At 44.0% G+C, this 27,052-nt stretch overlaps 1 protein-coding gene across 1 annotated transcript; it reads right to left on the minus strand.

Annotated features, from left to right (window-relative positions):
- Window positions 1-4,143: 4,143 nt before the first annotated feature.
- Window positions 4,144-26,548, minus strand: CD48 (CD48 molecule). The gene is made up of 4 exons (XM_036344358.1): window positions 26,398-26,548; window positions 16,328-16,636; window positions 6,756-7,022; window positions 4,144-4,482 (listed from the first exon to the last, which is right to left on the minus strand). Exons 1-4 carry the CDS (start codon window positions 26,474-26,476, stop codon window positions 4,403-4,405), a joined length of 735 nt encoding a protein of 244 aa, XP_036200251.1. The 5' UTR covers window positions 26,477-26,548; the 3' UTR covers window positions 4,144-4,402.
- Window positions 26,549-27,052: the final 504 nt, after the last annotated feature.

Consider the following 27,052-nt stretch of genomic DNA (forward strand, 5'->3'; position numbering starts at 1 on the left):
GCTGGTAAGTGGACATCCCCTGGGGGCTGCCGGGCTGCCAGAGGGATGTCCAGAAACCGTTATTGTGGAACAACCAGAACGACCATTTGCTATGATGCACATAGCAGGGGACACCAGGGGACAGACACTCAATGCAGGAGCTTCCCCCTGGTGGTCAGTGCGCTCCCACAGCTGGAGTGCTGCTCAGCCAGAAGGAGGGCTCATGGCTGGCAAGCGCAGCAGCAGTGGCAGGGGCCTCTCCTGCCTCCAAGGCAGCGCTAAGGAGCAGCAAGCCACGCGGTAAGGAGTGAGCAGGCAGGCAGTTAAGAGCGAGGGGTCCCAGTTGCAAGAGGGCGCAGGCCAGGCTGAGGTACCCCCTGCCCCTCCACACAAATTTCATGCATTGAGCCTCTAGCATGCATATAAAATCTTTGATTAATCTCTTCCTGTTCCCCCTCATCCCTTCCCTCTGAGATTTGTAAATCTGTCCCATAGTTCCATGCCTCTGGTTCTATTTTATTCATCAGTTTACTCTGTTCATTAGATTCTTTGTTCATTTATTTTGATTTTTAGATTCAATTGTTGATAGATATGCATTTATTGCCATTTTATTGTTCATATTTTTATATTTTATTTCTTTTTTAAACATACTATATATTCTCATATATGTATCTGTATATGTATGATATATATGTATATATATAATTAATTTTAGAGAGTGAGGAAGAGGGGGAGAGAGAGAGACTGCACACCCCCCACTGGGGATTGAGCCTACAACCTGGGCATGTGCCCTTGACTAGAATTGAACCTGGGACCGTTCAGTTCACAGACCAACGCTCTATACACTAAGCCAAACCAGCTAGGACTAGTTCTTCTTCTTCTTCTTAAAGAAGAGCCTTTAACATTTCATGTAATATTGGTTTGGTGGTGATGAACTCCTTTATCTTTTCCTTGTCTGGCTAGCTCTTTACCTGATCTTCAGTTCTAAATGATAGCTTTGAGGGTAGAGTAATCTTGATTGTAGGTCTTTGCTTTCCATCACTTTGAATATTTCTTGCCACTGCAAATTTCTGACCTGCAAAGTTTCTGTTTAGAAATCAGCTGATAGTCTCATGGGCCCTCTCTTGTAGGTAACCAACTGCTTTTCTCTTGCTGTTTTTAAGATTCACTCTTTGTCTCTAACCTTTTGCATTTTAATTATGACGCATCTTGGTGCGGGCCTCTTTGGCTTTATCTTGTTTGGGACTCACTATGCTTCCTGGACTTGTATGTCTATTTCTTTCACTAGGTAAGGGGAGTTTTCTGTCATTATTTTTTCAAATAGTTTTTCATGATTCTCTTCTCCTTCCAGTACTCCCATGATGCAAAAGTCAATCCAGAAGGTTCTTACACTATCTCCATATTTTTTTATTCTTTTTCCGTTTTGCTGTTCTGATTGGGTGTTTTTTGCTTCTTTATATTTCAAATTCTTGATTTCTTCAAATTCAGCATCCTCTACTCTACTTTTGATCCCCTATAAATATTTTATTTAAAAAAGTTTTTATTTATTTCGGAGAGAGGGAGGGAGGTAGAGAGAGAATAGAAACATCAATAATGAGAGATAATCATTGATCAGTTGCCTCCTGCACACCCCCACTGTGGACCAAGCCTGCAATTTGGGATGTGCCCTGACCAGGAATTGAACTGTAATCTCCTGGTCATGGGTCAACAATCAGTCACTGAGCAACACCAGCTGGGCCTCTGTAAATTACTCTTTTTTTTTTTTTAATATATTTTATTGATTTTTTACAGAGAAGAAGGGAGAGGGATAGAGAGTTAGAAACATCGATGAGAGAGAAACATCGATCAGCTGCCTCTTGCACACTCCCTACTGGGGATGTGCCCACAACCAAGGTACATGCCCTTGACCGGAATTGAACCTGGGACCCTTGAGTCCACAGGCCGATGCTCTATCCACTGAGCCAAACCGGTTAGGGCTGTAAATTATTCTTTATTTCAGATAATGTATGCTTCATTTCTGACTGGTCCTTTTTATGTCATTGATATTCTCATTAATTTCCTTGAAATTCTTACTAAGTTTCTTGAAGTTCTCATTCAGTTCCTTAATCATCCTTGTAACCATTGTTTTAAACTCTGTATCCAGTAGTTTTCTTGCTTCCATTTTATTTAGTTGGTTTTTTTTTTTTGGATATTTCTCCTGTTTTGGGGTGTTTTTTTTTTATTTGTGGCATGTTTCTTTGTCTCCCCATTTTTGCTGCTTCCCTGTGTTTGTTTCTATGTTTTAGGTAGATCTGCTATGTCTCCCAGACTTGGTAGAGTCACCTTGTGTAGTAGGTGTCCTGAAGGGCCCAGTGACTCAGCTTCCCCAGTTACCTGAGCTGGGCACTCCAGTTGCGCCTCTGTGTAAGCTGTGTGCACTGTCCCATTGTAGTTGAGCCTTGACTTACTTTGACATCACTGGAAAGGATTGAGCCCCCCAGGCTAATTGCTTGTAAGGATCAGCTGTGACTACAACTGAAATGTTGCTATGCAGGAGCTCGCTTTATGGAACAGGACTTCCTTTAGTGGAGCTTTGGCGCTCACTGAGTCCAACCCTTAAGTGTGTCACTTGTGGAGGTGGTAGGGGTGTAATCCAGCGTGGCTGAAGCTGACCACTGGATGCACTGGCTCTGGGGCCTCCCAGGAGGTTCAAGGTCAGCCTTTGCCTGTGCCCTGCCAAGGGCCACCCAGCATGAGCTACAAAGCAATCTGCAGATGTCTGCTACTTGTGTTGAGCTCAGAAGTGCCCAGGAGAGGCCACGTTGTGAACCAGGTTGGATTGCCGCTATTTCCAGGCTGATACTTGTTTGAGAGATTTTAGGAAAGTTTAAAGCATGAGGCAATAGAGGCCAGTTGTATGGAAAAGCCACTGGAAATGATGTGATAAGCCTGCTAGTAGAGAGGGGCAGGGTCTCAGGGAATCACCAGGGTGGGGGGAAAGGGTGATCCAGGTTGATGGGAGATTCAGATATGATGCAGCTGGTCAGCTAAGTGGCAAGGAGGGTTCAACAAAAGAACACTAGCCTCTGCCAGCACTTCTGCCTGGGAGAAACCTGCCCCTCCAGCTTTTGCCCTGATTCCAGACAAAACAGTTCCTCTGTGAATGTCCCAAGGTCCTTTCAAATTGGCCCAGTGCTGGAGCTCAGAGGGAGTGAATCTGAGTAAGTCCCTTTAAGGGGAATGGCCTAGGACTCCCACAGCCTCTGTGTTCCTCAGCCACAATCCCCACTGGTTTTTACAGCCAGAAGTTGTGGGGGCTTCTCTTCCCAACACTGGAACAAACTCTGGACTGGGCGCCTGGTATGGGACAGGGGCTCCCTGTTACTCAGGGAAACTTCCATAGCCAAGATACCCCTCCTGGTTTTAAACCGCCACACGTGGGTGTGGGACAAGCCGGTTCCACAGTTCTACCCCACTCTCTGCCCCTTCACCAGCCTTGATGTACTTCTTCTTGCAAGTATTTATTTATTCATCTGTAGATGTAAATACACCACTTCAACATACCATTATGGAAGGTCTAAAAAACTGAATTGTGAAATTCAACTTATTTTTCTCTTTTTTATTATTTATTTATTACTTTTAAAAAATGTATCTTTATTATTGAAAGCATTACAGAGTCTCCTTTGTGTTTTTCCCCATTGACCTCCTCTCCCCAACACCTGCCTCTCCCAAGCCTTCAGCACACTATTGTCTGTGTCCATGGGCTGTGCATATATGCATATACGCTCCCCAGTTAATCTTTCCCCCTCCCTCACCTTCCCTCTGAAATTCATCAGTTTGTTCCATGGTTCTATGTCTCTGGATCTATTTTGTTAGAACTTTTTGGGGTGGCATTGGTTAATAAAGGTATATAGGTTTCAAGTGCACAATTCCATAATACATCATCTCTATATTGTATTGTGTGTTCATCACCCCAAGTCAAGTCTCCTTCCATCACCATTTCTACCCCTCTTTTACCTCCCCCACTCTTTCCCTCTGGTAATCACCATACTGTAGTCATGATTTTTAAAAAATATACTTTTATTGATTTCAGAGAGGAAGGGAGAGGGAGAGATAGAAACATCAATGATGAAGGAGAATCACTGATCACCTGCCTCCTGCACGCCCCACACTGGGGATGGAACCTGCAATCTGGGCATGTGCCCTGACCGGGAATCAAACCATGACTTCATGGTTCATAGGTCAATGTGCAACCACTGGAGCCATGCCAGCTGGGTTGTAGTCATGATTTTTAATAATTTAACTTGAAACTCTTTATGGGTGCTTCAAAACACTTTCTCCATCCCATAGAACCAGAGCTTCTACTCGGGTTAAGAGCATGGTTGCTGTTGAAGGCAAGATCCTGCAGTCTTCGAGTTTCACCCTTGAGTTAGAAGAGCTTCCCTCAGATCAATAGGAGGCCAAGAATGGTGGGTACCATGACCATGAGCCACGCTGGAATCCAAGCTACTCCAGAGGATCGGGCTGAAAGGGCAAGAAAACCCCAAATACTTAGGTGTCTTGATTACTGCATTGAGAAAGGGTGGGGGTGTGGACATTGTCATGGGAGCCAGAAAGTGTATTTCCTCCCTGAATCCAGTCTCATTGTGCCTGAGACATCCTCATCCCAGACTGGCTCAGTCTCCCCAGATTAAAGTATAAAGCGTGCAGAAACCCATGAACTATTACTGGCTCAGCTGAGTCCTGTGCTTGCATGTCTGTGAGCCTGGGAAAGAATCATTCTCCTCCACCAGACAGCGCTGAGTAGGGCAGAGCTCCAGGTATAGACAGACGACCATTTAATGCTATGCACAGATAACCTTAGGGCAGAAAGGACCACTTCTTCCTGTTTCTCCACCTCATTAACCATTTGTACCAACTAGAAGGAAAAAAGGGAGAAGGGAGAGACAGGGGGGGAAGGGAATAAAGACAGAGGAGAGGAGACAGACAGGAGGAGGAGGAAGGAAGTACAAAATAATAAGGGAAAGACAATGAGTGATAACATAGGGAAGGGAGATGAGGGATGCTTTTCTAGGATAATTTGGGCAGCTAAAAAGTGACAAGATAGGTTTAACCCTTCCAAAAAATGTATGTATTATTGTTTTCATCCTTGCTGCAAATAAGCAGTCACCCTCATTTGATAAAGGACGGGGACTGTGTGTCTTCCTTTTTCTGGATCTCAGGATAAGGTGTTGATGTAAAGGTAGTGTTGGAACAGCACAGTCAACTTATGGTCTCAAGGTCAGACACCAAACTTCACATGAGTCTGAGGTGACAGAAAAGCAGCAAATATGAGGAGGCTAGAAGAGATATGACCAGTTAGTTAGGAAGAATAAAGAACATACAGTTTCCATAGTCCACCTGTAGCAGCAGAGATAGAGAAATCAGCACAGATAGGGGGAAAGTAGACTGGGTCCAAGAAGACCATGAAAGAACAATGTCCTTGGGGACCATGGTCCCTGATGACTGGGCATGACAGGGATCTCAGGTAAATGTTGGCATCACAGGGATGAGTTATTCTAGAAAGATATGTATACCAGGATTCACGGATGTGATTTCAGGGGTGTAGAGAGTAAGAGAGACCTGAATGCTGGTGATAGCAATGCACGTTTATTAAAGGGATACCCAAACCCCTAGTGTCTCCAAACTTGAAGGGACTTTGCCTAATTTAGCTACCATTCACTGAAGACTTGTCAGGCACTGTGCTAGGTCATTTACATTGTTTCATTCAATCCTTACAACAACACAAGATAAGAACTATTATTTTGTCTGTTATTTAAGAGGAACATGACTTAGAGAAGATAAGTAATTTGCTTAGTTAGTATGTGACACTCCCAGAATTAATTCCCAGGTGTCTGACTCCAAAACCCATAGACTTACTACCCAATCTTAGCTCCCCCACTATGGGTTCTGTGTAGGCTTGATAGGGATTCAGGAGTGATGCTCAAGTGAGTGAGTAGATTCTCCCAGAGATGAAGGAATCGGCAGCATAAAACCCAGAATTTGCCTGCTTAAATTCATCAAGGAGAACACAGCTGGGGAAAGCAGAGAGTCTCTACCTTAGGATAAGGCTCTCACTCCTGTTCACTACTTGTTTTCCCTCATGCTCATCTCTTTGGCTCTTCTTCTGTTGTTGATTTAGACCAGCCGTGGGCAAACTACGGCCCGCGGGCCGGATCCGGCCCGTTTGAAATGAATAAAACTATTGAAAAAAAAGACCGTACCCTTTTATGTAATGATGTTTACTTTGAATTTGTATTAGTTCACACAAACACTCCATCCATGCTTTTGTTCCGGCCTCCGGTCCAGTTTAAGAACCCATTGTGGCCCTCGAGTCAAAAAGCTTGCCCACCCCTGCTTTAGACTATCTACCAGAAACCCCTCAATGCGCCTGCTCAAAAATGTGTGGCCTACTCTCCCACTTGCCCTGTTCTCTCTGGTCACCCTGATATCGCAGCTTGTCCTACAATTACCCTGGCCTCAGATTCCAGGACCATGCATTGTTAGAGCAGGCGAGGAGTTGACATCCTGTGCAACTGCCCTTTGCAGCTAAGGACACTGATCTCCACAAAAGTGAGGTGCGTTCCCTGGGAGGTGTTAGCAGAGCCACGAGTAGAACCTGAGTCTCCCGGATGCCTCTGGGATTCTCCATCAAATTCTGTGCCAGGAGAATTTGAACGGGTCCCCGCACCTTTCTTCATTCAAGAGAAAACTAGTGACCCTGAACCCACCTCAGCGCCTTTGGGCATATTTCTTACCCAGTTTACAGTGTGAAATGAAGTAGACTGTGTCACTGTTGCGGCTCACAGGATTGCTGACTTCGCATTTGTAAAACTTGGAGTAGCTTTGAGGTATAACGGTGATATTAAGCACACCACTCTGGAACTCTTCTGAAATGCGTCCTGAGTCCCCATACCACGTGTAGTTGACAGCCTGATTCCGGACCATACATGACAGGATCAGATCACAGCTGTTGTTCATTTCCTGTGTCTTCTCAATGGTTATGTGAGGCTTAGGTACAGGATCTGAAGATGAGGAGGATGTTATAAGATGAGACATTAGATTTATGTATTTATGAGGCATTTATGCTGTGAAGGTTTAGCCAACAATATGCAAAGGAAGCTAGGAGTGACAAGTGCTGTGGGAATTGGAGTCATAGAGCAGAAGCCCCTATAGAGGGAACCAGTGAGCAGCTTGGCCCTCTGGGAAGCTTTAGCCAGCGGTTCTCAACCTGTGGGTCGCGACTCCTATGGGGGTCGAACGACCCTTTCACAGGGGTCACCTAAGACCATCAGAAAACACATATATAATGACAAATCACTATGCTTTAATTATGTTCAATTGGTAACAATGAAAATACATCCTGTAGATCAGATATTTACATGATGATTCATAACAGTAGCAAAATTACAGTTATGAAGTAGCAACCAAAATAATTTTATGGTTGGGGGTCACCACAACATGAGGAGCTGTATTAAAGGGTCGCGGCATTAGGAAGGTTGAGAACCACTGCTTTAGACTGAAAGAGCTTCAGGAGGAGGAGCTATGCACTCAGAAACAAAGCAGGTTTATGACCGCCTGTGGGCCAGAAAGAACAGCAGGGTGTTGGCAGAGAGACCTGCTCGGTCGGAGTTGGTATCCCAACTACTTGAACTGCTCAGGGCCTTTTCTCTAGCAATGGCCTTCGTGGACACCTGGGTCTGTCTGTCCTTCAAAGACTTTTGGACTCAGATTCAGCAGGAGTCCTGGGGTAAGAGATTCTGCCCTGCACATGGCAAAGCCCTTTTCTGGACTCTGGCGGAGCTACAGAGAAGAACCCATGTAACCCCAGCACCTGTCCGCAGTGCCCAACAGCTCTGTGAATGTTCACTCTCCTATCTGAGTGTCGCGTGCAGTGCCTGCCTCATAGCAGGTATTCTGTAAGTATCGAATGAGTAGATGGATGGAGCAGCTATGAGGTAGAAAGGACAAAACACTAGCTTTGCACCGAGAGCAGCCTGGATCCTGTACTTGGCTCTGGTGGAGTGACGTTAGGCAAGATAATTGCTGCCTTGAATTTCCTCCTCATTTGCAAAATGACACTGTCCACAGGAAGGGGATTTCTGCAGACTGTGTTATAGGCATGCTGAAGGTCACGTCATCACCACAGCTATGGTTCTGCTGCCAGACAGGCGAAAGGGTAATCCCAGCATCTGCTCTTTCCTGTACTAGGGTCACTTTACTTGAAATTCTCTCTCTCTTTTTTATATTCTGGTCAAGAGTAAACCACCTGCAGAATCAGATGTCACAGTCACAGGGTTTAAATGTGACAGAGAATTGATCAGGTCAGAGTTTGCCTCTGGGTAGTATGTGTGTGGAGGGGCGGAGGGAGCTCTGCCAGGCTGGTGTCCTGAACTCTGGACGCATCATCTCTCAGATTGCTCAACTCACCCTGCATGCTTTAGCTGAGCCATTTTATACAATTTATACATTTTATACATTTTATACAATTCTTCTGCCACTTCCTGTGGTCTTGCACACACCTTCCTCATTTCTCATGGTGAGCAGCACAGCTCCTGGGCGCTTTGTGGAAGGGACTTATTGAATTGGGTGGGGTAATCTGGTTCCAAGATGCCCCCTTTGAGCTACCAGAAATTCCTGGGTGGGACTAAAGGACAATTCTTCTTCTACACACATCCTGAGGGTCTTATCTTCAGGCAGGTGGACTGAAGCCAAACTAGATTGTGGATTTTAAAATATTCAGAAATTTTGCAAGCTGGTTGCGAAACCATTAGTAACTTACAATTGACTGTGGTGGGAATTACCACACAGATTGGTAAATGACACAAATTTGGAGTTGTTTTTTCTAAACATCACTCACTATAAGAGACTTGCAATATTTCCTGTTCTCAGTTCCTCCTGAATTTTTAGGCCATGTGACATGGAGGAAGTGAGCAAGAAGAGGGATCTAGCCTCTTAGAACTGGGACCGTCTGGCTGGTGGGACCTAAATATATACAACGCTTTTTATTTGCACTATTTTAGCACTTAAAAATTACACACTTTGATTTTTATAACATCCTAAAAGGTAGATATAATTATCCTTATACTATGATGAGTAACTCAAGGCTCTGAGGTGCACACTTCTCTTGGATGTTTGTCCAGACTCTTTCTTCTAACTTCTTACCCCAGAAGGCTAGGAACCATGTTTCTGCTTTATAACCTAACCCTTTTGGCCATTAATGTTTAGATCAGGTACATATACCTGAACCAAGTTGGGTTAATCAGTCTCTCTCCTCTCCTCTCCTCTCCTCTCCTCTCCTCTCCTCTCCTCTCCTCTCCTCTCCTCTCCTCTCCTCTCCTCTTCTCTCCTCTCCTCTCCTTTATTTACCCATTTTATTTTCTCAGGGAAAAGAGGAGGGAAAGGGTTAGTATGTATATTACAAATGATTGCAAATGGATAATTCATAGCAAAATCAGCCATCAAATAAGCAGTCCCCAATGATGAGGTCACCAAAGCCCAAGGAGGCTTAGTCTCCTGCAGACAAAAATGAAGGGGAGGGATCAGGGGAAGAACATACAGGTACATGCTTTCTTACCCTCCCTCCCCATGAAGTTGAGATTTCACACAAAGCTTTGGTTTTCAGCAGTAAAGATGGAGTTACATTCATCTGTCTCCTAAACTATCTTGTGGCTACTTTGACATAAGTTTCTTGAACCTGCATAAAAGTTCCTGAGTGACTTGGATATACATTCCTCTTCCCTTTCTTGGCCTCCAAACCCCACTTTCAAAATGGAAGGCCCCCTCATTGCTCCTCTCTACTCGAACGTTAGAGATTAAAGTACTCTTGATCCATCTACACACAGCAATCTAAGTGTTTGGCATTAATCACGTATCAAGAAATGGTCTTGACTCGGGAGTTTGGGATCAAGGAATGGAGTATTCTCAGCTTCTTCAGGCTTTTTGCATATGTATCACTTAAGAGTTGGGAGCCCAGCCTGTGTGAGTCCGTGGTTGAGTGTTGATTTGTGAACCAGGAGGTCATGGTTCCATTCCTGGTCAGGGCACATGCCGGGTTGTGGGCTCAATTCCCAGTGTGGGGCATGCAGGAGGCAGCCAATCAGTGATTCTCTTTCATCAATGATGTTTCTATCTCTCTCTCCCTCTCCTTTCCTCTCTGAAATCAATATATATATTAAAAAGAGTTGGGGAGACATTAACTGGGGGAGCTTTTTTTGTGGGGGTGGATAAAAGAGGAGTCAAGTTTTTAGGACAGAACAGCTGGTCCAAAATAGGAAACAGGGGAAGGAGAATAAAAAGAGAGGATAGTATAACCAATAACTGATGTTTAAAAAATTGGACAGATACATGCAAAAGAACTGAAACTAGATCACCTTCTTACATCATACATAAGAATAACCTCACAATGGATTAAAGACTTAAATGTAAGATTCAAAACTATAAAACTCCTAGAAGAAAACATAGGCAAAATTTCAAACATTTCTCTAGCAATATTTTTTTCTGACATATCTCCTCAGATAAGGGGAACAACATTAAACAATTAAAAAGTGGGACTACATCAAACTAACAAGTTTTTCACAGCAACGGAAACTATCAACAAAATGATAAGACAATTTACTGAATGGGAGGAGGTATTCACCCATGGTACATCTGATAATGGGTAAATATCTAAAAGTTATAAAGAACTCATACAACTCAACACCAGAAAAAACAATCCAATTAAAACATAGGCAGAAGATCTGAATAGACACTTCTCCAAAAAGGATATACAGATGGCCAATAGACATATGAAAAGATGCTCAACATCACTAATCATCGGAGAAATACAAATCAAAACCTCAATGACATACCACCTTACACCTGTCAGAAAAGCTATCATCAAATATCAACAAACAACAAGTGTTGGTGAGGATCTGGAGTAAAGAGAACCTTCATACACTATTGGTAGGAATGCAGACTAATGCAACCACTATGGAAAACAGTACGGAGATTCCTCAAAAAATTACAAATGGAACTATGGCCCAGCAATTCCACTTCTAGATATACATCCAAAGAAACCCAAAACACTAATTTGAAAGAGTAGATCCACTCCTATGTTGATTGCAGCATTATTTACAACAGCCAAGATATGGAAGCAACCCAAGTGTCTATCAATAGACGAGTGGATAAAAAATTTGTGATACATACAGTATATATGATGGAATATTATTCAGCCATAAAATGGAATGAAATCTTACCATTTGTGACAGCATGGATAGATCTAGAGCAGTGATGGTGAACCTTTTGAGCTCGGTGTGTCAGCATTTTGAAAAACCCTAACTTAACTCTGGTGCCGTGTCACATATAGAAATTTTTTGATATTTGCAACTATAGTAAAACAAAGACTTATATTTTTGATATTTATTTTATATATTTAAATGCCATTTAACAAAGAAAAATCAACCAAAAAAAATGAGTTTGCGTGTCACCTCTGACACGCGTGTCATAGGTTCGCCATCACTGATCTAGAGGGTAGTATGCTCAGTGAAATAAATCAGTCAGAGAAAGACAAATAACATATGATATCACATATGTGGCATCTAAAGAACAAAATAAATTAGCAAATGAAATAGAAACACACTTATAGATACAGAGAAGAAACTGCTAGAGGCTGGAAGGGAGGGATGTTGGGGATGGGGACAATAAGTGATGGATTACGAAGTACTAATTGGTAGTTACAACATAGGGAATATAGTTAATAATTATATATGGTGCCAGGTGGGCACTTGAATTACCAGAGGGAACATCACTTATTAACCTATATAAATATCTATTTGCTGGGCTGTACCTGAAATTAACACAAGAAAGTGTTGAATGTAAACTGTAATAAAAAAATAAAATTTAATCCCTGGCTGGTTTGGCTCAGTGGTAGAGTGCTGGCCTGTGGACTGGAGGGTCCCAGGTTTAATGTCAGTCAAGGACATATGCCTGGATTGCGGGCTCCATTCCCAGTAAGGGGTGTGCAGGAGGCAGCCAGTCAGTGATTCTCTCTCATCATTGATGTTTCTATCTCTCTCTCTCCCTCTCCCTTTCTCTCTGAAATCAATAAAAATATATTTAAAAAACTAAAAAATAATAAAATAAAGGAAGCTTACTTTGCTTAAAAAAAAGTAAGCTGTGGCCTGTGTTTCTCAGTGGTTAGAACATCAGCCCACACATCAAACGGTCTTGGGTTAGATTCCCAGTCAAAGGCACGTACTTGGGTTGGAGGTTTGATCCCCACCACCAATAAGGTGCATGAGGGAGACAACCAATCGATGTGTCTCTCTCACATTGGTCTCTCTCTTTCTCTTTCTCTCTCTCTCTCTCCTTTCCACTCACTAAAAATCATTGGAAAAAATATCCCGAGGTGAGAATAAATAAATAAATATTGGAGAAGAAACCTGAACGTGATCCTGGCCGGTGTGGCTCAATTGGTTGAGCGTAGTCCCATGCATTGGCTGGATTCCCAATGGAGGCACATGTAGGAGGGAGTCCAATCAATGTTTCTCTCTCACATCAATGTTTCTCTCTCTCCTTTTCTCTCTCTCTCTCTCTCTAAAAAACAAAACAAAACAAAAAACACCTGAAAGTTTAAAAAGTAGCAAAAAAAAAAAAAAAGTTAAAGTGCACGAGATAGGTCACCCACCACAGCATGTGCAGTTGGCAACCTGGAAGAGTGGGACACCAGGACCAAATAAATAAAGTTGTATTGGCCCAGAATGGGGATGGGAGTGAGCTTAGGAGTAACTGGTCCGCAACTGGCTTCCCAACCACCCCTTTTGCCCATCATCACAACCCATTGCCTGGGACAGTTCTCAGAACCCTATCCCAAGAGTGGGCTGTGAAGAGAAAGGAAAAACCCTGCCTTACCTGGGATGCCCTCCCACAGGATGGAGTGTTTTGTGGGTGGGTCTATCAGTCTGGTCTCCTGCTTAATCTGTTTTCACTCTGGCACAAGAAATAGCATGATTACATATCCTTCTTTAAAAGAAAAACTACTTCCCTACCCAGGTCACTCTCAACGCTGGGGCTTCTGGGGCTGAAGACTCAGACAGAGCACAGGGAGGGAGGTCCCCCAAAGCCCTCACATGCATTTGGATAAGAGTGTGGTTGGAGTTCCTTTGACTCCCCCTTCCCTGCTCACCCTCCAAGAGGGAAGAGGGGGTGATGCTGTGGACTCCAGGCTGAGATACAAGCAGTGCCAGCTTTCCCTTGCCCACCCTCTTTCCATTTTCTCCATTCCACTTGCACTTTGACACTTCCTGATCACCAAAGGACCCCCCACGCACACTGTGGCTCAATTCTGGGCCTCGGAACAGATCAGAGTTACGGATCTCTTTCTCTTTCTCCTGTAAGTAGGCGGGCCCTGCTGGGCCTTCAGTGAACAGGAAGTCACCATATGGCCGATGCTCTGGCAGAAGTGGCCCATTGTGGGCTGGGGTGGCAGCTTGCATTCCTTGGCATGACGGTCTAGACCTCTACAGTTGGGGCACCTGTCCCTTTGACCTGCACTTCTGCATGTTCTGCCCTCTTGGCCTCCTCTCACTCCCAATACAGGACACCCCACCAGAGCTGGTGACTCAGATTCCAGGTAGTTGGTGGACATCCTTTTTTATTATCTAAAAATATATATATATATTTTTAGAGAGGAAGGAGGAGAGGAAGAGAAAGAGAAACATTGATGTGAGAGAAGAACATTAACTAGTTGCCTCACATATGCACCCGACCCCTAACCTAGGTACATGCCCTGATGGGGAGTCAAACCTGCCACCACATGGTGTACAGAATGACACTCCGACCAGCCGAGTCACACTGGCCAGAGCCTTTGGTGGACTTCTTAAAGATGAACTCCACTGCCTCACCCGCCTTCACGCTCCAAAAGCCCTCCATGTGTAGCTTATTCTGCAAACTGCTGGTTTAACACAGGGCCCATGGTAGCTGGCTACGCCGAGTTCCTGGGCCTGTCAGGTCAGGGAGCTGCTGGCCCCAGAGAAGTCCAAAGGCAAAGAGGTGGTTTGGAGAAGAGGCTGCTACATCTTCCCCAGCACAACCAGTTTTTCTCCCTTGGGATTGAAACTGAAAGATAAAAAGTCTAGACTTTGAGAGGTAAGTCACGTAAATGGCAGGAAACCACAGGCCTAGTCCACAGATTCCTGCGGCTGGGGAGTCTGAATTGGCCTTAGTTCTCAGTCTTCTTCCCCTTCAGCCCTTCTTGAATCTTCCAAAGTCCTTCAATTAATTTAAATAATCCTAGTTTCTTAAATAATTTCTCACTTTTTTGCTAAAGGTACATCAAATTGGTTTCTCTTACTTGCCATTGTGTATGAAAAAAAGGCCACATGCTAACCTGACTAGCTCAGGGGAGGCCTGTCTGGGGGTTTTGCAAACTCAGAGACCTAAGGGAACCACAAAGGATGGTCTGAAATTAAAACGTTAACTAAAAGCAGTGTATGGTGGGTCGTCACATTCTGGTAAAGGTCAATATTTACCATAACTGAGTCTATTGTCTTTTTGCATCTACGATAACATATCCTTGGAATGTCAATGTAATTTCCCTTTTTCTAGACCCCCTCAAAGCCCAGGCACCACTCTGCGGAGATCACAAATCCCCTCATTGTCAATGAGTTAATTGCTGACTGTTAACTATCCTGCATGCACCTAAGTAAAAGAAGCATGTGTGTCATTTTACTTTTTATCCAATCCCAGAGGCTTCCCCGCTGTGCTTTCTCCCACCCCCTAATCTACCATCAATGGATTTCATGTGACCCACTTACGTCTCCTCCTTTGATTATAATGTATAAAACAAGGTGAAAAGCTGCCTTTCTCTGGATTATTATCTCAATACCCTGAGATTCTGCTTCCCAGCAAATGTCAACAATTTGGCTCAAATAAACTCACAAAAATTCTTTACAGGTTTGAATGTGTTTTTTTTTACATTAATACCATCAAAAGAAATTTACCTAATATGGGCACAGCAATATTAAAATCTTTTTCCAAGGTCACATAATTAGTAAGTGGCCAGAGTTTTTAACTCAGGAATGTCTGATTCCATGTATAATGTCCTAATCCTTATTCCATGTATACTGGTTAAGCTGGATCTGTGAGGAGAAGTTGTTGGCCCATACATTCAGAAAGATTAAAAACTCTCCTTAATATCCTGCTCCATCCTTTATCTCTTCTATCTTTTTCCTTAAGTCTGATAAAGTCTTTGTTCAAATATATTAACAATAATGAGGTATCATCTCACACCTGTCAGAATGGCTATCATCAACAAATCAACAAATGACAAGTGCTGGAGAGGATGCGGAGAAAAGGGAACACTCGTGCACTGCTGGTGGGAATGCGGACTGGTGAAGCCACTGTGGAGAACAGTATGGAGTTTCCTCAAAAAGTTAAACTGGTACTCCCATTTGACCCAGTGATCCAACTTTTAGGAATATATCCCAAGAAACCAGAAACACCAATCAGAAAGGATATATGCATCCCTATGTTCATAGAAGCACAATTTACCATAGCTAAGATTTGGAAACAGCTTAAGTGCCCACCAGTAGATGAATGGATTAGAAAACTGTGGTACATCTACACGATGGAATACTATGCTGCTGTGAAAAAGAAGGAATTATTACCATTTGCAACAGCATGGATGGAACTGGAGAGCATTATGCTAAGTGAAATAAGCCAGTCAATGAAAGAAAAATACCACATGATCTCACTCATTTATGGATAATAAAGACCATTATAAACTGATGGACAAAAATAGACACAGAGGCAGAGCAGCATTGAACAGACTGTCAAACTACAGCGGGAAGGCTGGGGAGTGTTGGGGGGGAGGGGTAAGAGATCAACCGAAGGACTTGTATGCATGCATATAAGCATAACCAATGGACATAAGACACTGGGGGGTAGGGGAGGCCAGGAGATTGTCAAGGGTGGGGGAAAAAAGGAGACATATGTAATACTCTTTGTAATACTTTAAGCAATAAAACTAAATTTAAAAAAAAGATGAGCTCAGAACTGATCTCAGGAGAACATAAAGAGAATAGAGAGGAAACCACCTCTATTGTTTTTCTTCTCTTCAAATCTTAGACTCATTAACATCAGAAGAGGTTTTTAAATGTCTCAAGGCTATCAATTTGGGCTCTGCTGGCCCAGGCTCCCTCCCAAGTAGCATTGGCTTCAGAGAAATAAATTAACCTGTCCTGAGGTTTTTCTCTCCTCGTCCCAAGAGCCCCCATGATACCAGGAAGCCTCCCACTGGCCCATCCAGGGGCCCAGAATGGGGACTTGCCCTTGGGTTCCCCAAACTCACCCAACACTTTCAGTGGGATTCTCCTTTCCTCTTCAAACCCAGACTTCAACACCACCTTCAGGATGTAGGTGCTGCTGTCTTCTTCCTGGACATTATAGATGTGAAGTGCGCCATCTTGACGACCAAGTGTGACCCTGTCCTTAAACTTAGTATCGAAGTAGTGAGGATTAGGCTGGTGGGTCTCCCACTCTAAAATTTTCAGGTCGGGAGAGTAAAACCAATCAAGACGTTGGTAGTTCTCAGGCAAACTGGAGCTTCGAAGACTCACATTGCTGCCAGAGAGCGCGAATTTTGGATCTGCTGATTGACCTGCCAATGAGACAGAGTGAGACCCAACTTAGAGAAGGCAGAGATGCCTGGCCTGGTAGGTAAGGGAAGAAGAAAAGAATTTCTGCTTGCAGCCATGACTATAGTCTTTATCACAGGGCCTGGACCCCTGATCAGGAATTCAATGAAAGCTGGAGATTGGGAAGTGGGCTTGGGGACAGGAAATGTTGCTTATCATCCATCCAGTTCTAACTCAGACGATAAAGAAAAAGGACACTGAGGTTGGCCCAGTAGATTTTTCAAATAAAATAATGACAAACCATCTCCTCTCTGGGCTTGTGTTCCCTACTGGTTCTATTAGCTTCCCAGCAGTAGGTGTGGAGAGAAACAAGGTTCAAAGTGGACAGGAGACAGAGCTAATCAGTGGCAAAGTATAATAAAAGTATGAACACATTTCAGTAGCAAAAATTTTATGCTATTTTTCTGCCTTTAGTGATACTGGTAGTCTTTGCAAGCTTTTTAAAACTTGTAATACACTGGGATTTCTTTTCTTATTCTAACTAAAGTTATTTTTATTCTTATTTGTACATACGGTTTTGTTCTTTTTTTCATGAAGGTACCCCAAATTGTATAAACCTCAGCTGTAAAAACTCAGGTGGTTAAATTGGAGAAAGAAAAAATGATACCTACAAGATGCAAGGTAAAAGGAGGTCTGTTGACTCTTTTTGTAGGTGGGGAGAACTAAATACTGTACACATATACATTCATTGACTTCAGTCAATGATGCACTGCATATACAGCAGTGGTCCCATCCTATCTAATAAAAGAGAAACATGGTAATTAGCATACAACCGCTACCCTTCCCATTGGCTAATCGGGGTGATATGCAAATTAACTGCCAGCCAAGATGGCAGCCGGCAGCCAGGCAGTTTGAAACTAACATGAGGCTTGCTTGCTTCAGTGATGGAGGGAACCAACGTTCCCCGCCTGCCTTGCCGGCCTCTGAGCCTGCAGTTTCAAACATTGTAACAAATATAGAAGCTAAACAAAACCCCAGAAACCTACTTTCAGTGAGCCAGGATCTCAGAGCTGGAGTTATACATTGTTTCGATTATAGAACCCAAACAAACCAGATACCTGCTTTCAGCAGCAGAGGCCTCAGAGCTGGAGCCAGAGCTAAAGTTGGCCCAGAATAAAAAAAAAAAAGAAAAAAAGGAGCAGTTGGGAGCTTCAGTCACCCGCCAGCCTGAAAACAGCCCTCAGCCCCTCACCCAGACTGGCCAGGCACCCCAGTGGGGACTCCCCACCCTGATCCAGGACACCCTTCAGGGCAAACCAGCCAGCCCCACCCATGCACCAGGCCTCTATCCTATATAGTAAAAGGGTAATATGCCTCCCAGCACCGGGATCAGCGTGACAGGGGGCAGCACCCAAACCCCCTGATCGCCCTGCGGCTCTGTGTGTGACAGCGGGCGGGGCCACAACCTCCCTATCCGCCCTGCTCTGTTCCTGACAGGGGAAAGCGCCCCAACCTCCTGATCATCCCTGCTCTGTGCCTGATACGGGGGAGCTCCCCAACCCCCTGATCACCCTGAGGCTCTGTGTGTGACAGGGTGCGGCGCTCCAACCCCCCGCCATGGGCCCTGCTCTGTGTGTGACAGGGTAGAGCCATAACCTCCCCATCGGCCCTGACCTGAGTGTGAGAGTGGCAGCGCCCCAACCCCCTGATCGGCCCTGCTCTGTGAGTGATAGAGGGCAGCGCACTCCCCCCCCACCCCATGGGCCCTGCTCTGTGTGTGACAGGGTAGAGCCATAACCTCCCCATCGGCCCTGCCCTGAGTGTGACAGTGGCGGCGCCCCAACTCCCTGATCCGGCCTGCTCTGTGTGTGACAGGGGGCGGTGCCCCAACTCCCCTATCAGCCCTACTCTGTGAGTGACAGAGGGGAGCTCCTCAACCCCCTGATCGACCCTGCTCTGTGCGTGACAGGGTAAGGAGCCCCAACCCCCCTGATTGGCCCTGCTCTGTGCGTGACAGGGGGTGGCGCTGCAACCTCCCCATCGACCCTGCCTTGAGTGTGACAGGGGGCGGTGCCCCAACCCCCCAATCGGCCCTACGCTGAGAGTGACTGAGGGTGGCATTGCAACCTCCCAATCTGCCCTGCTCTGTGCATGACAGGAGCGGCGCCCCAACTCCCCAATCGGCCCTGCTCTGAGCCCGACCAGGGGCTGCACCTAGGGATTGGGCCTGCCCTCTGCCACCTGGGAGCAGGCCTAAGCCAGCAGGGCATTATCTCCCGAGGGGTCCCAGACTGCGAGAGGGCACAGGCCGGGCTGAGGGACCCCCCTCCCCCCCGAGTGCACAAAGTTTTGTGCACCAGGCCTCTAGTCTATATATATAAAAGCCTAATATGCAAATTGTCCCCTCAGGCGGGAGTTCAACTGACTGGGAGCTCAACCGATCACTGTGATGTGTGCTGACGACCAGGGGGCAGTGCAGAACAAAGGAAGGCCCTGGCCAGCAGCTGGCAGCTGCTAAGGACCCTACCTGTGCATGAATTTTTGTGCACTGGGCCTCTAGTAAGATTAGAATGGGAAAAATTTCTATCGACTAGTGAGAGAGACATAGCCATCTAAATGTTGTAGTATAACCCATTACTCACATGTTTGAGGTGATGCTGATGTAAACATGCCTACTGCTCTGCCAGGTGTATGAAACTACAGCACATACAATTATATACAGTACATAATTCTTGATAATAATAATAAGTGAAGATTACTTGTTTATGTATTATTATACCATATTTTTATCATTATTTTATCATGTACTCTCTCTACTTATAAAAAATATCCTGTAGCCCTAGCTGGTTTGGCTCAGTGAAAAGAGTGTCAGCTTGTGAACTAAAGTATCCTGGGTTTGATTCCAGTCAACGGCATGTACCTTGGTTGCAGGCTCAATCCCTGGCCCTTGTCAGGTTGTGTGTGAAGGCAATCAATCCATGTGTCTATCTCACATCAATGTTTCTCTCTCTCTGTCTCCCTTCCACTCTCTCTAAAAAAATCAATGGAAAGATATCCTCAGGTGAGGATTAACAAAACAAAAAGTTTCCTGTAAAACAATATGCTGTGTTATACTTGCAACAGCCTCATATCATATATATTGATCACATCATATTATTTTGTGCTTAATTGAATCTCAGGTTGTTTTATAAATTTAGTGTAGCCTAATGGTACAGTTTTTATAAAGTCTACAGTAGTATGCAGTAATGTCCTAGGTCTTCACATTCACTTAACCACTCACTCACTGACTCACCCAGAGCAGCTTGCAGTCCTGCAAGCTCCATTCGTGGCAAGTGCCCTAGACAGGTGTACCATTTTCTATCTTTTATACCATATTTTTACTCTACCTTTTTTATATTTAGATATGTTTCAGTACCGTAACATGCTGTATAGGTTTGTGGCCTAGGAGAAATACGCTATGCCATCTAGGTTTGTGTAAGTGCACTCCATGATGTTCATACAATGATGAAGTTGCCTAATGACACATCTCAACATGTAGCACATGACTGTATAGGTTGAGAAAGAACAGTAGAAAAAAGCTAATGGTAGAGGAAAGGGGGAATAAGACTTATGTTACTCTGATCTCATATACTGTCACACAAAACAAGAATCATATTGCTCAACATATGTATGAATGAAATTCATGGTGCATGAAATTCATGCACGTGTGAGGTCCCTAGGCCTGGCCGGCAATCAGGACTGATCAGGTTCCCAGCCTCCCTGCCTCCTCGTCTCCTCACTGCCCACACGCCACCACCCCGCATGGTTCTAATGAATGAGTGGCCTGGAAAAGCAACATAAACCTGAAGATAGAAACCCTAGAAATAAGGGTTGATGGACCATAAAAGAAGGAAAAAAAGGCATTCTAGTTTTCTAAAAGAATTCTATAATCCATTCACAAATTGAAGAAGAAAGATGGATTAATTGTACTAATAGAGATTGCAAAATTAATGCAGATACATTGTAATACAATTTGGGGCATCAAGGTGTTAGTTTAGTCAGCTAATGGAGGATTGTCTAATAAATTCAGATAGATTGACATTTACTCATGTAGAGTATATTTATGTATTTTTCAATTTTTAAAGTAAATTGACAAAATGTTAATTTGCCTTCCTACCAATTCCTTATTTTAAAAGGTAGGAGATATATGCATCACCCATGGACACAGACAATGGTGTGGTGAAGACCTGGGGCAGGGGGCAGGTGTAGTCTAGAAGGGGTCAATGGGGGAAAAGAGGGGATATCTGCAATACTTTCAACAATGAAGATACATTTTTTAAAAATATATTTTTTTGATTTTATCGATGAGAGAGAAACATCAATCAGCTGCCTCCTGCACACCCCCCACTGGGGATGTGCCCCCAACCAAGGTACATGCCCTTGACCAGAATCAAACCTGGGACCCTTGAGTCTGCAGGTCGACACTCTATCCACTGAGCCAAACCAGTCAGGGTGAAGATACATTTTTAAAAAATAAGAAATAAAATAAAAGGTAGGAGAAACAACTTGAAGAAAAGCTACTATTTTGATTTAATTCTAATAGGAGGAAGTAGTTGGGTATGTGTCTGGATGCTTAGGATAAAGTAACTGTGTTTACTTACTTGTAGTTTACAATAGAAAATAAATCAGATATTTGCTGTGCTTATCCATGATTCTTGTTCATCAAAAAAGCAAAATTTAAATGGGGAGGGGGATTAGATGAAAGGAAGTCATAATTTTATGCAAAAGAGTCTATTCAGGAAAAAGGAAGATGTTCTAAAGACGAAGTTCTGATTACTCTAAAAACAAGTCACATGATCTCTAGTAAAACTTCTAATATGGAAAGAGGTGCATGTTTAAAATATTGATATGAAATTGAGGCTCTCTGATAAGATCAACTATTTACAAACCTCTACAAACTTTTTTGGGAAGTTATTTGGCAGTAGATCTCAAGACTGAAGATTTGTGTCATGAGTGATAACATAAACAGAGTACCATTTCCTGAGATGGGAAGTCAAATGAATTCAATAAGTCAGATTACCATGGGTCAAGGCCTGAACAACTCTTTTAAGACATATTAGTGTGAATGGGAAGGAAAATGGTAGGGCATTATGTAAAGGGGCATGAAAAGTAAAGAGAGTTTTTGATCGTTTTTAATTTTATTTAAAGAGGAACCCTGGCTAGCAAAGCTAAGTGGTTAGAGCTTTGGCCTGCACACAAGAGGGTCTTGGTTCAATTCTCTGTCTAGGACACATACCTGGGTTGAAGGCTCAATCCCCAGCCCCCATCAGGGTGCGTAAGGGAGGCAACCAATCTTTGTGTCTCTCTCATATCCGTGTTTCTCTCTGCCTCTCTCCCTCTCTTTTCCTCTCTCTTCCACTCTCTCTAAAATCAATAGAGCCCTAACCGGTTTGGCTCAGTGGATAGAGCGTCAGCCTGTGGACTGAAGGGTCCCATGTTCGACTCTGGTCAAGAGCATTTACCTTGGTTGTGGGCACATCCCCAGTAGGAGGTGTGCAGGAGGCAGCTGATTAATGTTTCTCTCTCATCGATGTTTCTAACTCTCTATCCCTCTCCCTTCCTCTCTGTAAAAAATCAATGAAATATATTTAAAAAAAAATAAAACCAATGGAAAAAGTGTACTCAGGTGAGGACTAACTATAAACAAACAAACAAACCTAATCTATGATAGGTCAAGGGAAGGAGCCAGTGGACAGGGAGACAAGGGAGGCATAGCTCCTTTCCTTAAGGAACTTGCATTCCAGTGGATACAGATAATTAATAAGATGATTTTTACTACTGATAGTAAGTGTTAGGAAAAAGAAAATATGGAATGCTAAGGGACAACATGCTTCAATTTGGGGATCAGGAATGGCTTCTGTGGAAAGTGTGAGTAGGAATCATTATAAGTAGAAATTCGCTAGAGAAAGATGAAACCTTGAAATAATGAGTGCTCCAACCAGAGGAGAAAATAAAAAATAATATCAAGTGCCTGGAGGGGGAAAAAAGTAACATTTATTTCAGGAAGTAAAGTAGCTCAGTTGGTTAGAGCAAGATTACGTGAGGGTAGTGTTAAAGAGGAAACCATAGGCTGCCCAAATGGCGTCACTGTGCTAAAAGCCCATAATACAAAACCTAGATTTAATATGTGACCTAATTATTGTTTCAACCTCTCCCAGTTTCAACCTTAATGGACCAGTCTGAAATGTTATGGTCAACACCAATGAGGTCATCTGAATGGGAATGTGGAAGGGATCTTTCAGCATAAAAGACAGCCGCTCCTTTGTCCTGGTGGACCACAGTTTTGGCTTGCTCCCTGAATCTGCTTCTCTCAGGTTACAATCTTTTGTTCAAATAAATAGTGTTTTATTCTCCATTACAGCCTAAAATTATTCTTGGTTGACAGAAATTTATGCTCAGAGTTTCTGCTGTAATCTCTCATTTGCCATGGTAGAAAGCTGCTGAATATATTGTAGGGTGAGACCTCATCCCCAGCCTGATCTTTTTTCCCTTAACATTGCTGGTCATGTGGTTTGGACGCCCTGACCTTTCTTCCTTAGAGACGACATTTAGGCCTCAGTGGCATTTCAGCTCCAGGCCGAAAAAGCAGCAAAACAAGACTATCAATGCCACGGCAGACCTCAGGAACAGTTGCATTGACTAATGGCCCCTAGCCCTGGTGCTGACTCATCAGTCAATGGAGACCACAACCCTGAAAGGACACACATGAAAAGCTGCTGGACAGTTTACTGAAAATTTCCCCTGGGATTTAGGCAGAACCAAGATGGAGACATAGGTAAACACCTGTACTTGCTGCCTCCCACAACCACATCAAAATTACAACTAAAATACATAGCAACTATCATCCAGAACCATGGGAAAGCTGGAGATGTGAAAGTACTACAGACAGAGAGGTAAAGAAGAAAGCACATTGAGACTGGTAGGAGGTGTGGAGGGGCGGAATGGGCTGGCACCTGGGTGTGCCACTTTTGTAATTGGGAGGGAGGTACAAGCTCCTGCTTGCTCTGAGCTCAAGTGCTGGGCGAGACTCTGGGGGACCCAGACACATACAGGGAGAAACTGGACTGTCTGGCATTGGGGCAGGAACTTGGGGGAGGCTTTCTTCCAGACAGAGGTGCTCCCGATGGTCATTGTTCCTGTGCTGGGACCTCCCTGGTGCAGGGATAACTGGCAGCTATTGCTGTTTTCTCCACCCTGGTGATTCCCTGAGACCCCGCTCTACCCAATTTTAAACCTCACCCAAGCTGTGTGCAGCAGCTTTTGCATATGAATGGCCTGTCCTTTCTCAATCTAAAACCTGTCAAACAGGCAGCAGCTGGGTCAGGGAGCCCCAAAGCTATCAAAACAAGGCCCAAGGCCGGCACCAACAGCAGCCTGCCTTGCTTCACAGCTGGGCCTCATTTGGGCACCCAATACAAAGAGGAAGAATTTGCAGATCTCTCTGTAGCTCCTGCTGGGTGGTCCCAGGCAGTGGCTAACTTTGCACCTCCTTGGAGATCCAAGAGCCAGTGTACCCAGTGGTCAGTGTGAGACCATACCAGATTACAACTCTTCACATCCATAAGTGGCACACTCCAGGGGCAGACTCAGTGAGCACCAAAACCCCACTGAAGCAAGTCCTGCCCCATAAGGGTGTCTCCTGCACAGCAGCTCTTCCATTGTAGGTGAAGCTGGTCCTCACAGCCAATTGGCCTGGAGGTCAATTCCTCCCAGTGATACCAACAGCAATCAAGGCTCAACTACAACAAGACTGTGCACACAGCCTGCAAAGGGGTGCACCAAGAGTGTCCACCTCAGCTAATTGGGGAGGCTGAGCCACTGGGCCCTATAGGACACCTACTACACAAGGCCACTCTATCAACTCAAGGAGACTTAGCAGCTATCCAATACATAGAAACAAGCATAGGGAAGCAGCCAAAATGCGGAGACAAAGAAACATGTCACAAATGAAAGAAATGGAAGAAAGCAAACTACTGGATACAGAGTTCAAAACCACAGGTATAAGTTTACTCGAGAATATTCTAGAAACCTCTAAGGAACTTAGTGAGACCTTCAAGGATCTTAGTGAGAATGCCAAAAAAATGGAAAAGGACCAACCAGAAATTAAGCATACACTGACTGAAATAAAGAATAATATACAGAGATTCAACAGTAGACTAGAGGATCCCAAAAATCAAGTCAAAGATTTGAAATACGAGGAAGCAAAAAACACCCAACTGGAAAAGCAAAAAGAAAAAAGAATCCAAAAATATGAAGATAGTGTAAGGAGCCTCTGGGACAACTTCAAGCGAACCAACATTCGAATTATAGGGGTGCCAGAAGAAGAGAGAGCGCAAGATATTGAAAACCTATTTGAAAAAATAATGACAGAAAACTTCCCCTACCTGGTGAAAGAAATAGACTTACAATCCAGGAAGCACAGTGAACCCCAAACAAGAGGAATCCAAAGAGGACCACACCAAGACACGTCATAATTAAAATGTCAAGAGCAAAAGACAAAGAGAGACTCTTAAAAGCAGCAAGAGAAAAACAATTACCTACAATGGAGTACTCATACGACTGTCAGCTGATTTCTCAACAGAAACCATGCAGGCCAGAAGGGAGTGGCAAGAAATATTCAAAGTGATGAATAGCAAGAACCTGCAACCAAGATTACTTTATCCAGCAAAGCTATCATTTAGAATTGAAGGTCAGATAAAGAGCTTCACAGATAAGAAAAAGCTAAAGGAGTTCATCACAACCAAACCAGTATTATATGAAATGCTGAAAGGTATTCTTTAAGAAGAGGAAGAGGAAGAAAAAGGTAAAGATAAAAAATTACGAACAACAAAGTGACAACAAATACATATCTGTCAACAAGTGAATCTAAAAATCAAATGAATAAAAAATCTAAACAGAATAAACTGGTGAATGCAATAGAATCAGGGACACGGAAATGGAGCCGACTGACAATTTTTGGGGGGAACGGGATGTGGGGGGATGCAGGAAGAGATTGGACAAAAATCTTATATGCATGTATGCAGTACCTATGGACTTGGACAGTGGGGTGGTGAGGGCCTGGGGTGGGGTGGGAACCGGGTGGAGGAGAGCTATGGGGTCAGGAAAGAGGGACATCTGTTAATAATCTGAACAATAAAAATAAATAAATAAATAAATGGGGAGGGGAAAGAAATCTTCCCCTGGAACCTCCCCTAAAATCTCCACCCTTAAAACCCTTAGGATGGAGAACCCAGTACCCTCTCCTCCAAGCACACCCTCACCTTTCCCTTCCCTCTCTCCTTCTCCCAGGCATTACTTTCCTGACTCCCAAGCTCTGAGGGCCCTTCATCTCTTCATTTACCTCTTGAACATGTTTCCTAAGCCCGTTTCTTCTACAAATTCTTTTTCCTACCTCCGTGATTTTCTAAATAAATGTTCTCTTATAATTTGAGTCTTGGCTCTGAATCCTTTCCTAGCCAGAACTCAAGTACCGAGGTCACTGAACACTGTGCAGGTCCGGTCTGACCCCACCTAACTAACACCAGCTTGTTCCCTCCCACTGCTGCCAACACTTCCTTTTATTCAAAATTTGAAAACTACCTCACAGGCTGCAAACCATGGGACTAAGAGGGGCTTACTTTCTTAGGGTCCTATTTTTGCCATGTCCCCTGGGGAAAAGAGATGGAACTCAGGTTGAGCCACATCCCATGTCCTCTTTTCCATCCAACCAGTGCACAATTATAGGCAGACAATCTGTGGAAAATACCTTGGATGCTGGTCTCCGAGAAGCAATAAGGCAGTAGAAGCTGTAGAGCCAGACACCACTTCAACCGTTCGGAGTACATCTTCGCTCCAGAGCCTGCTGAACGCTGCAGCCAGGAAGGTCTTCAGTGCTCAACTTCCTTTCACTCTAGCTGTATGGGTGGGGCCTTGAGAAACAGGAAGTCCCATGGGGTTCTCTTCTTTACATCTGAGACCACAATGGCAGTTTTAATTTTAGTTCATTCTTTGGATAGGATGGACTTATAATCTAACTAGAGGCCCAGTGCACAAAATTCATGCATGGGTAGGGCTCCTAGCGACTGCCGGCTGGGACCTCTCTTTGTTCTGTGCCACCCTTTGGTGGTCAGCGCACGTCATAGCGAGCAATTGAGCTCCCGGTTGAGTTCCTGGTTGGTTGAGCTCCCGCCCGACAGGACAATTTGCATATTAACCTTTTATTATATAGGATAGATAGAGCAGCTGAATTAATCTGAAAAGTAATCATATTATTTTAAATCTTAGAACAGAGATACTCATGTGAATAGGGGGTTAAGTTTTTCTTAAAGTTTCCTTTTCAAGGCCTGTATAAAGCAATTGAAGAGGTGGCTCAGCTATGAATGCAGCAAGCAGAACCGACAAGCATAGTCAGGCCAACCCAC

The sequence above is a fragment of the Myotis myotis genome, unplaced genomic scaffold, assembly GCF_014108235.1.
Source record: "Myotis myotis isolate mMyoMyo1 unplaced genomic scaffold, mMyoMyo1.p scaffold_m19_p_18, whole genome shotgun sequence".
Lineage (NCBI taxonomy): Eukaryota > Metazoa > Chordata > Mammalia > Chiroptera > Vespertilionidae > Myotis > Myotis myotis.

What these genes read in the sequence shown, in the direction of transcription:
- CD48 (XM_036344358.1), bottom strand. Translation starts at nt 26,476, where the DNA reads ATGTACTCCGAACGGTTGAAGTGGTGTCTGGCTCTACAGCTTCTACTG. An exon ending in CTCGGAGACCAGCATCCAAG is followed by an intron (nt 16,637 to 26,397) that starts GTATTTTCCACA and finishes TCTCATTGGCAG; the next exon opens with GTCAATCAGCAGATCCAAAA. An exon ending in CATTTCACACTGTAAACTGG is followed by an intron (nt 4,483 to 6,755) that starts GTAAGAAATATG and finishes TTGCCCTTTCAG; the next exon opens with CCCGATCCTCTGGAGTAGCT.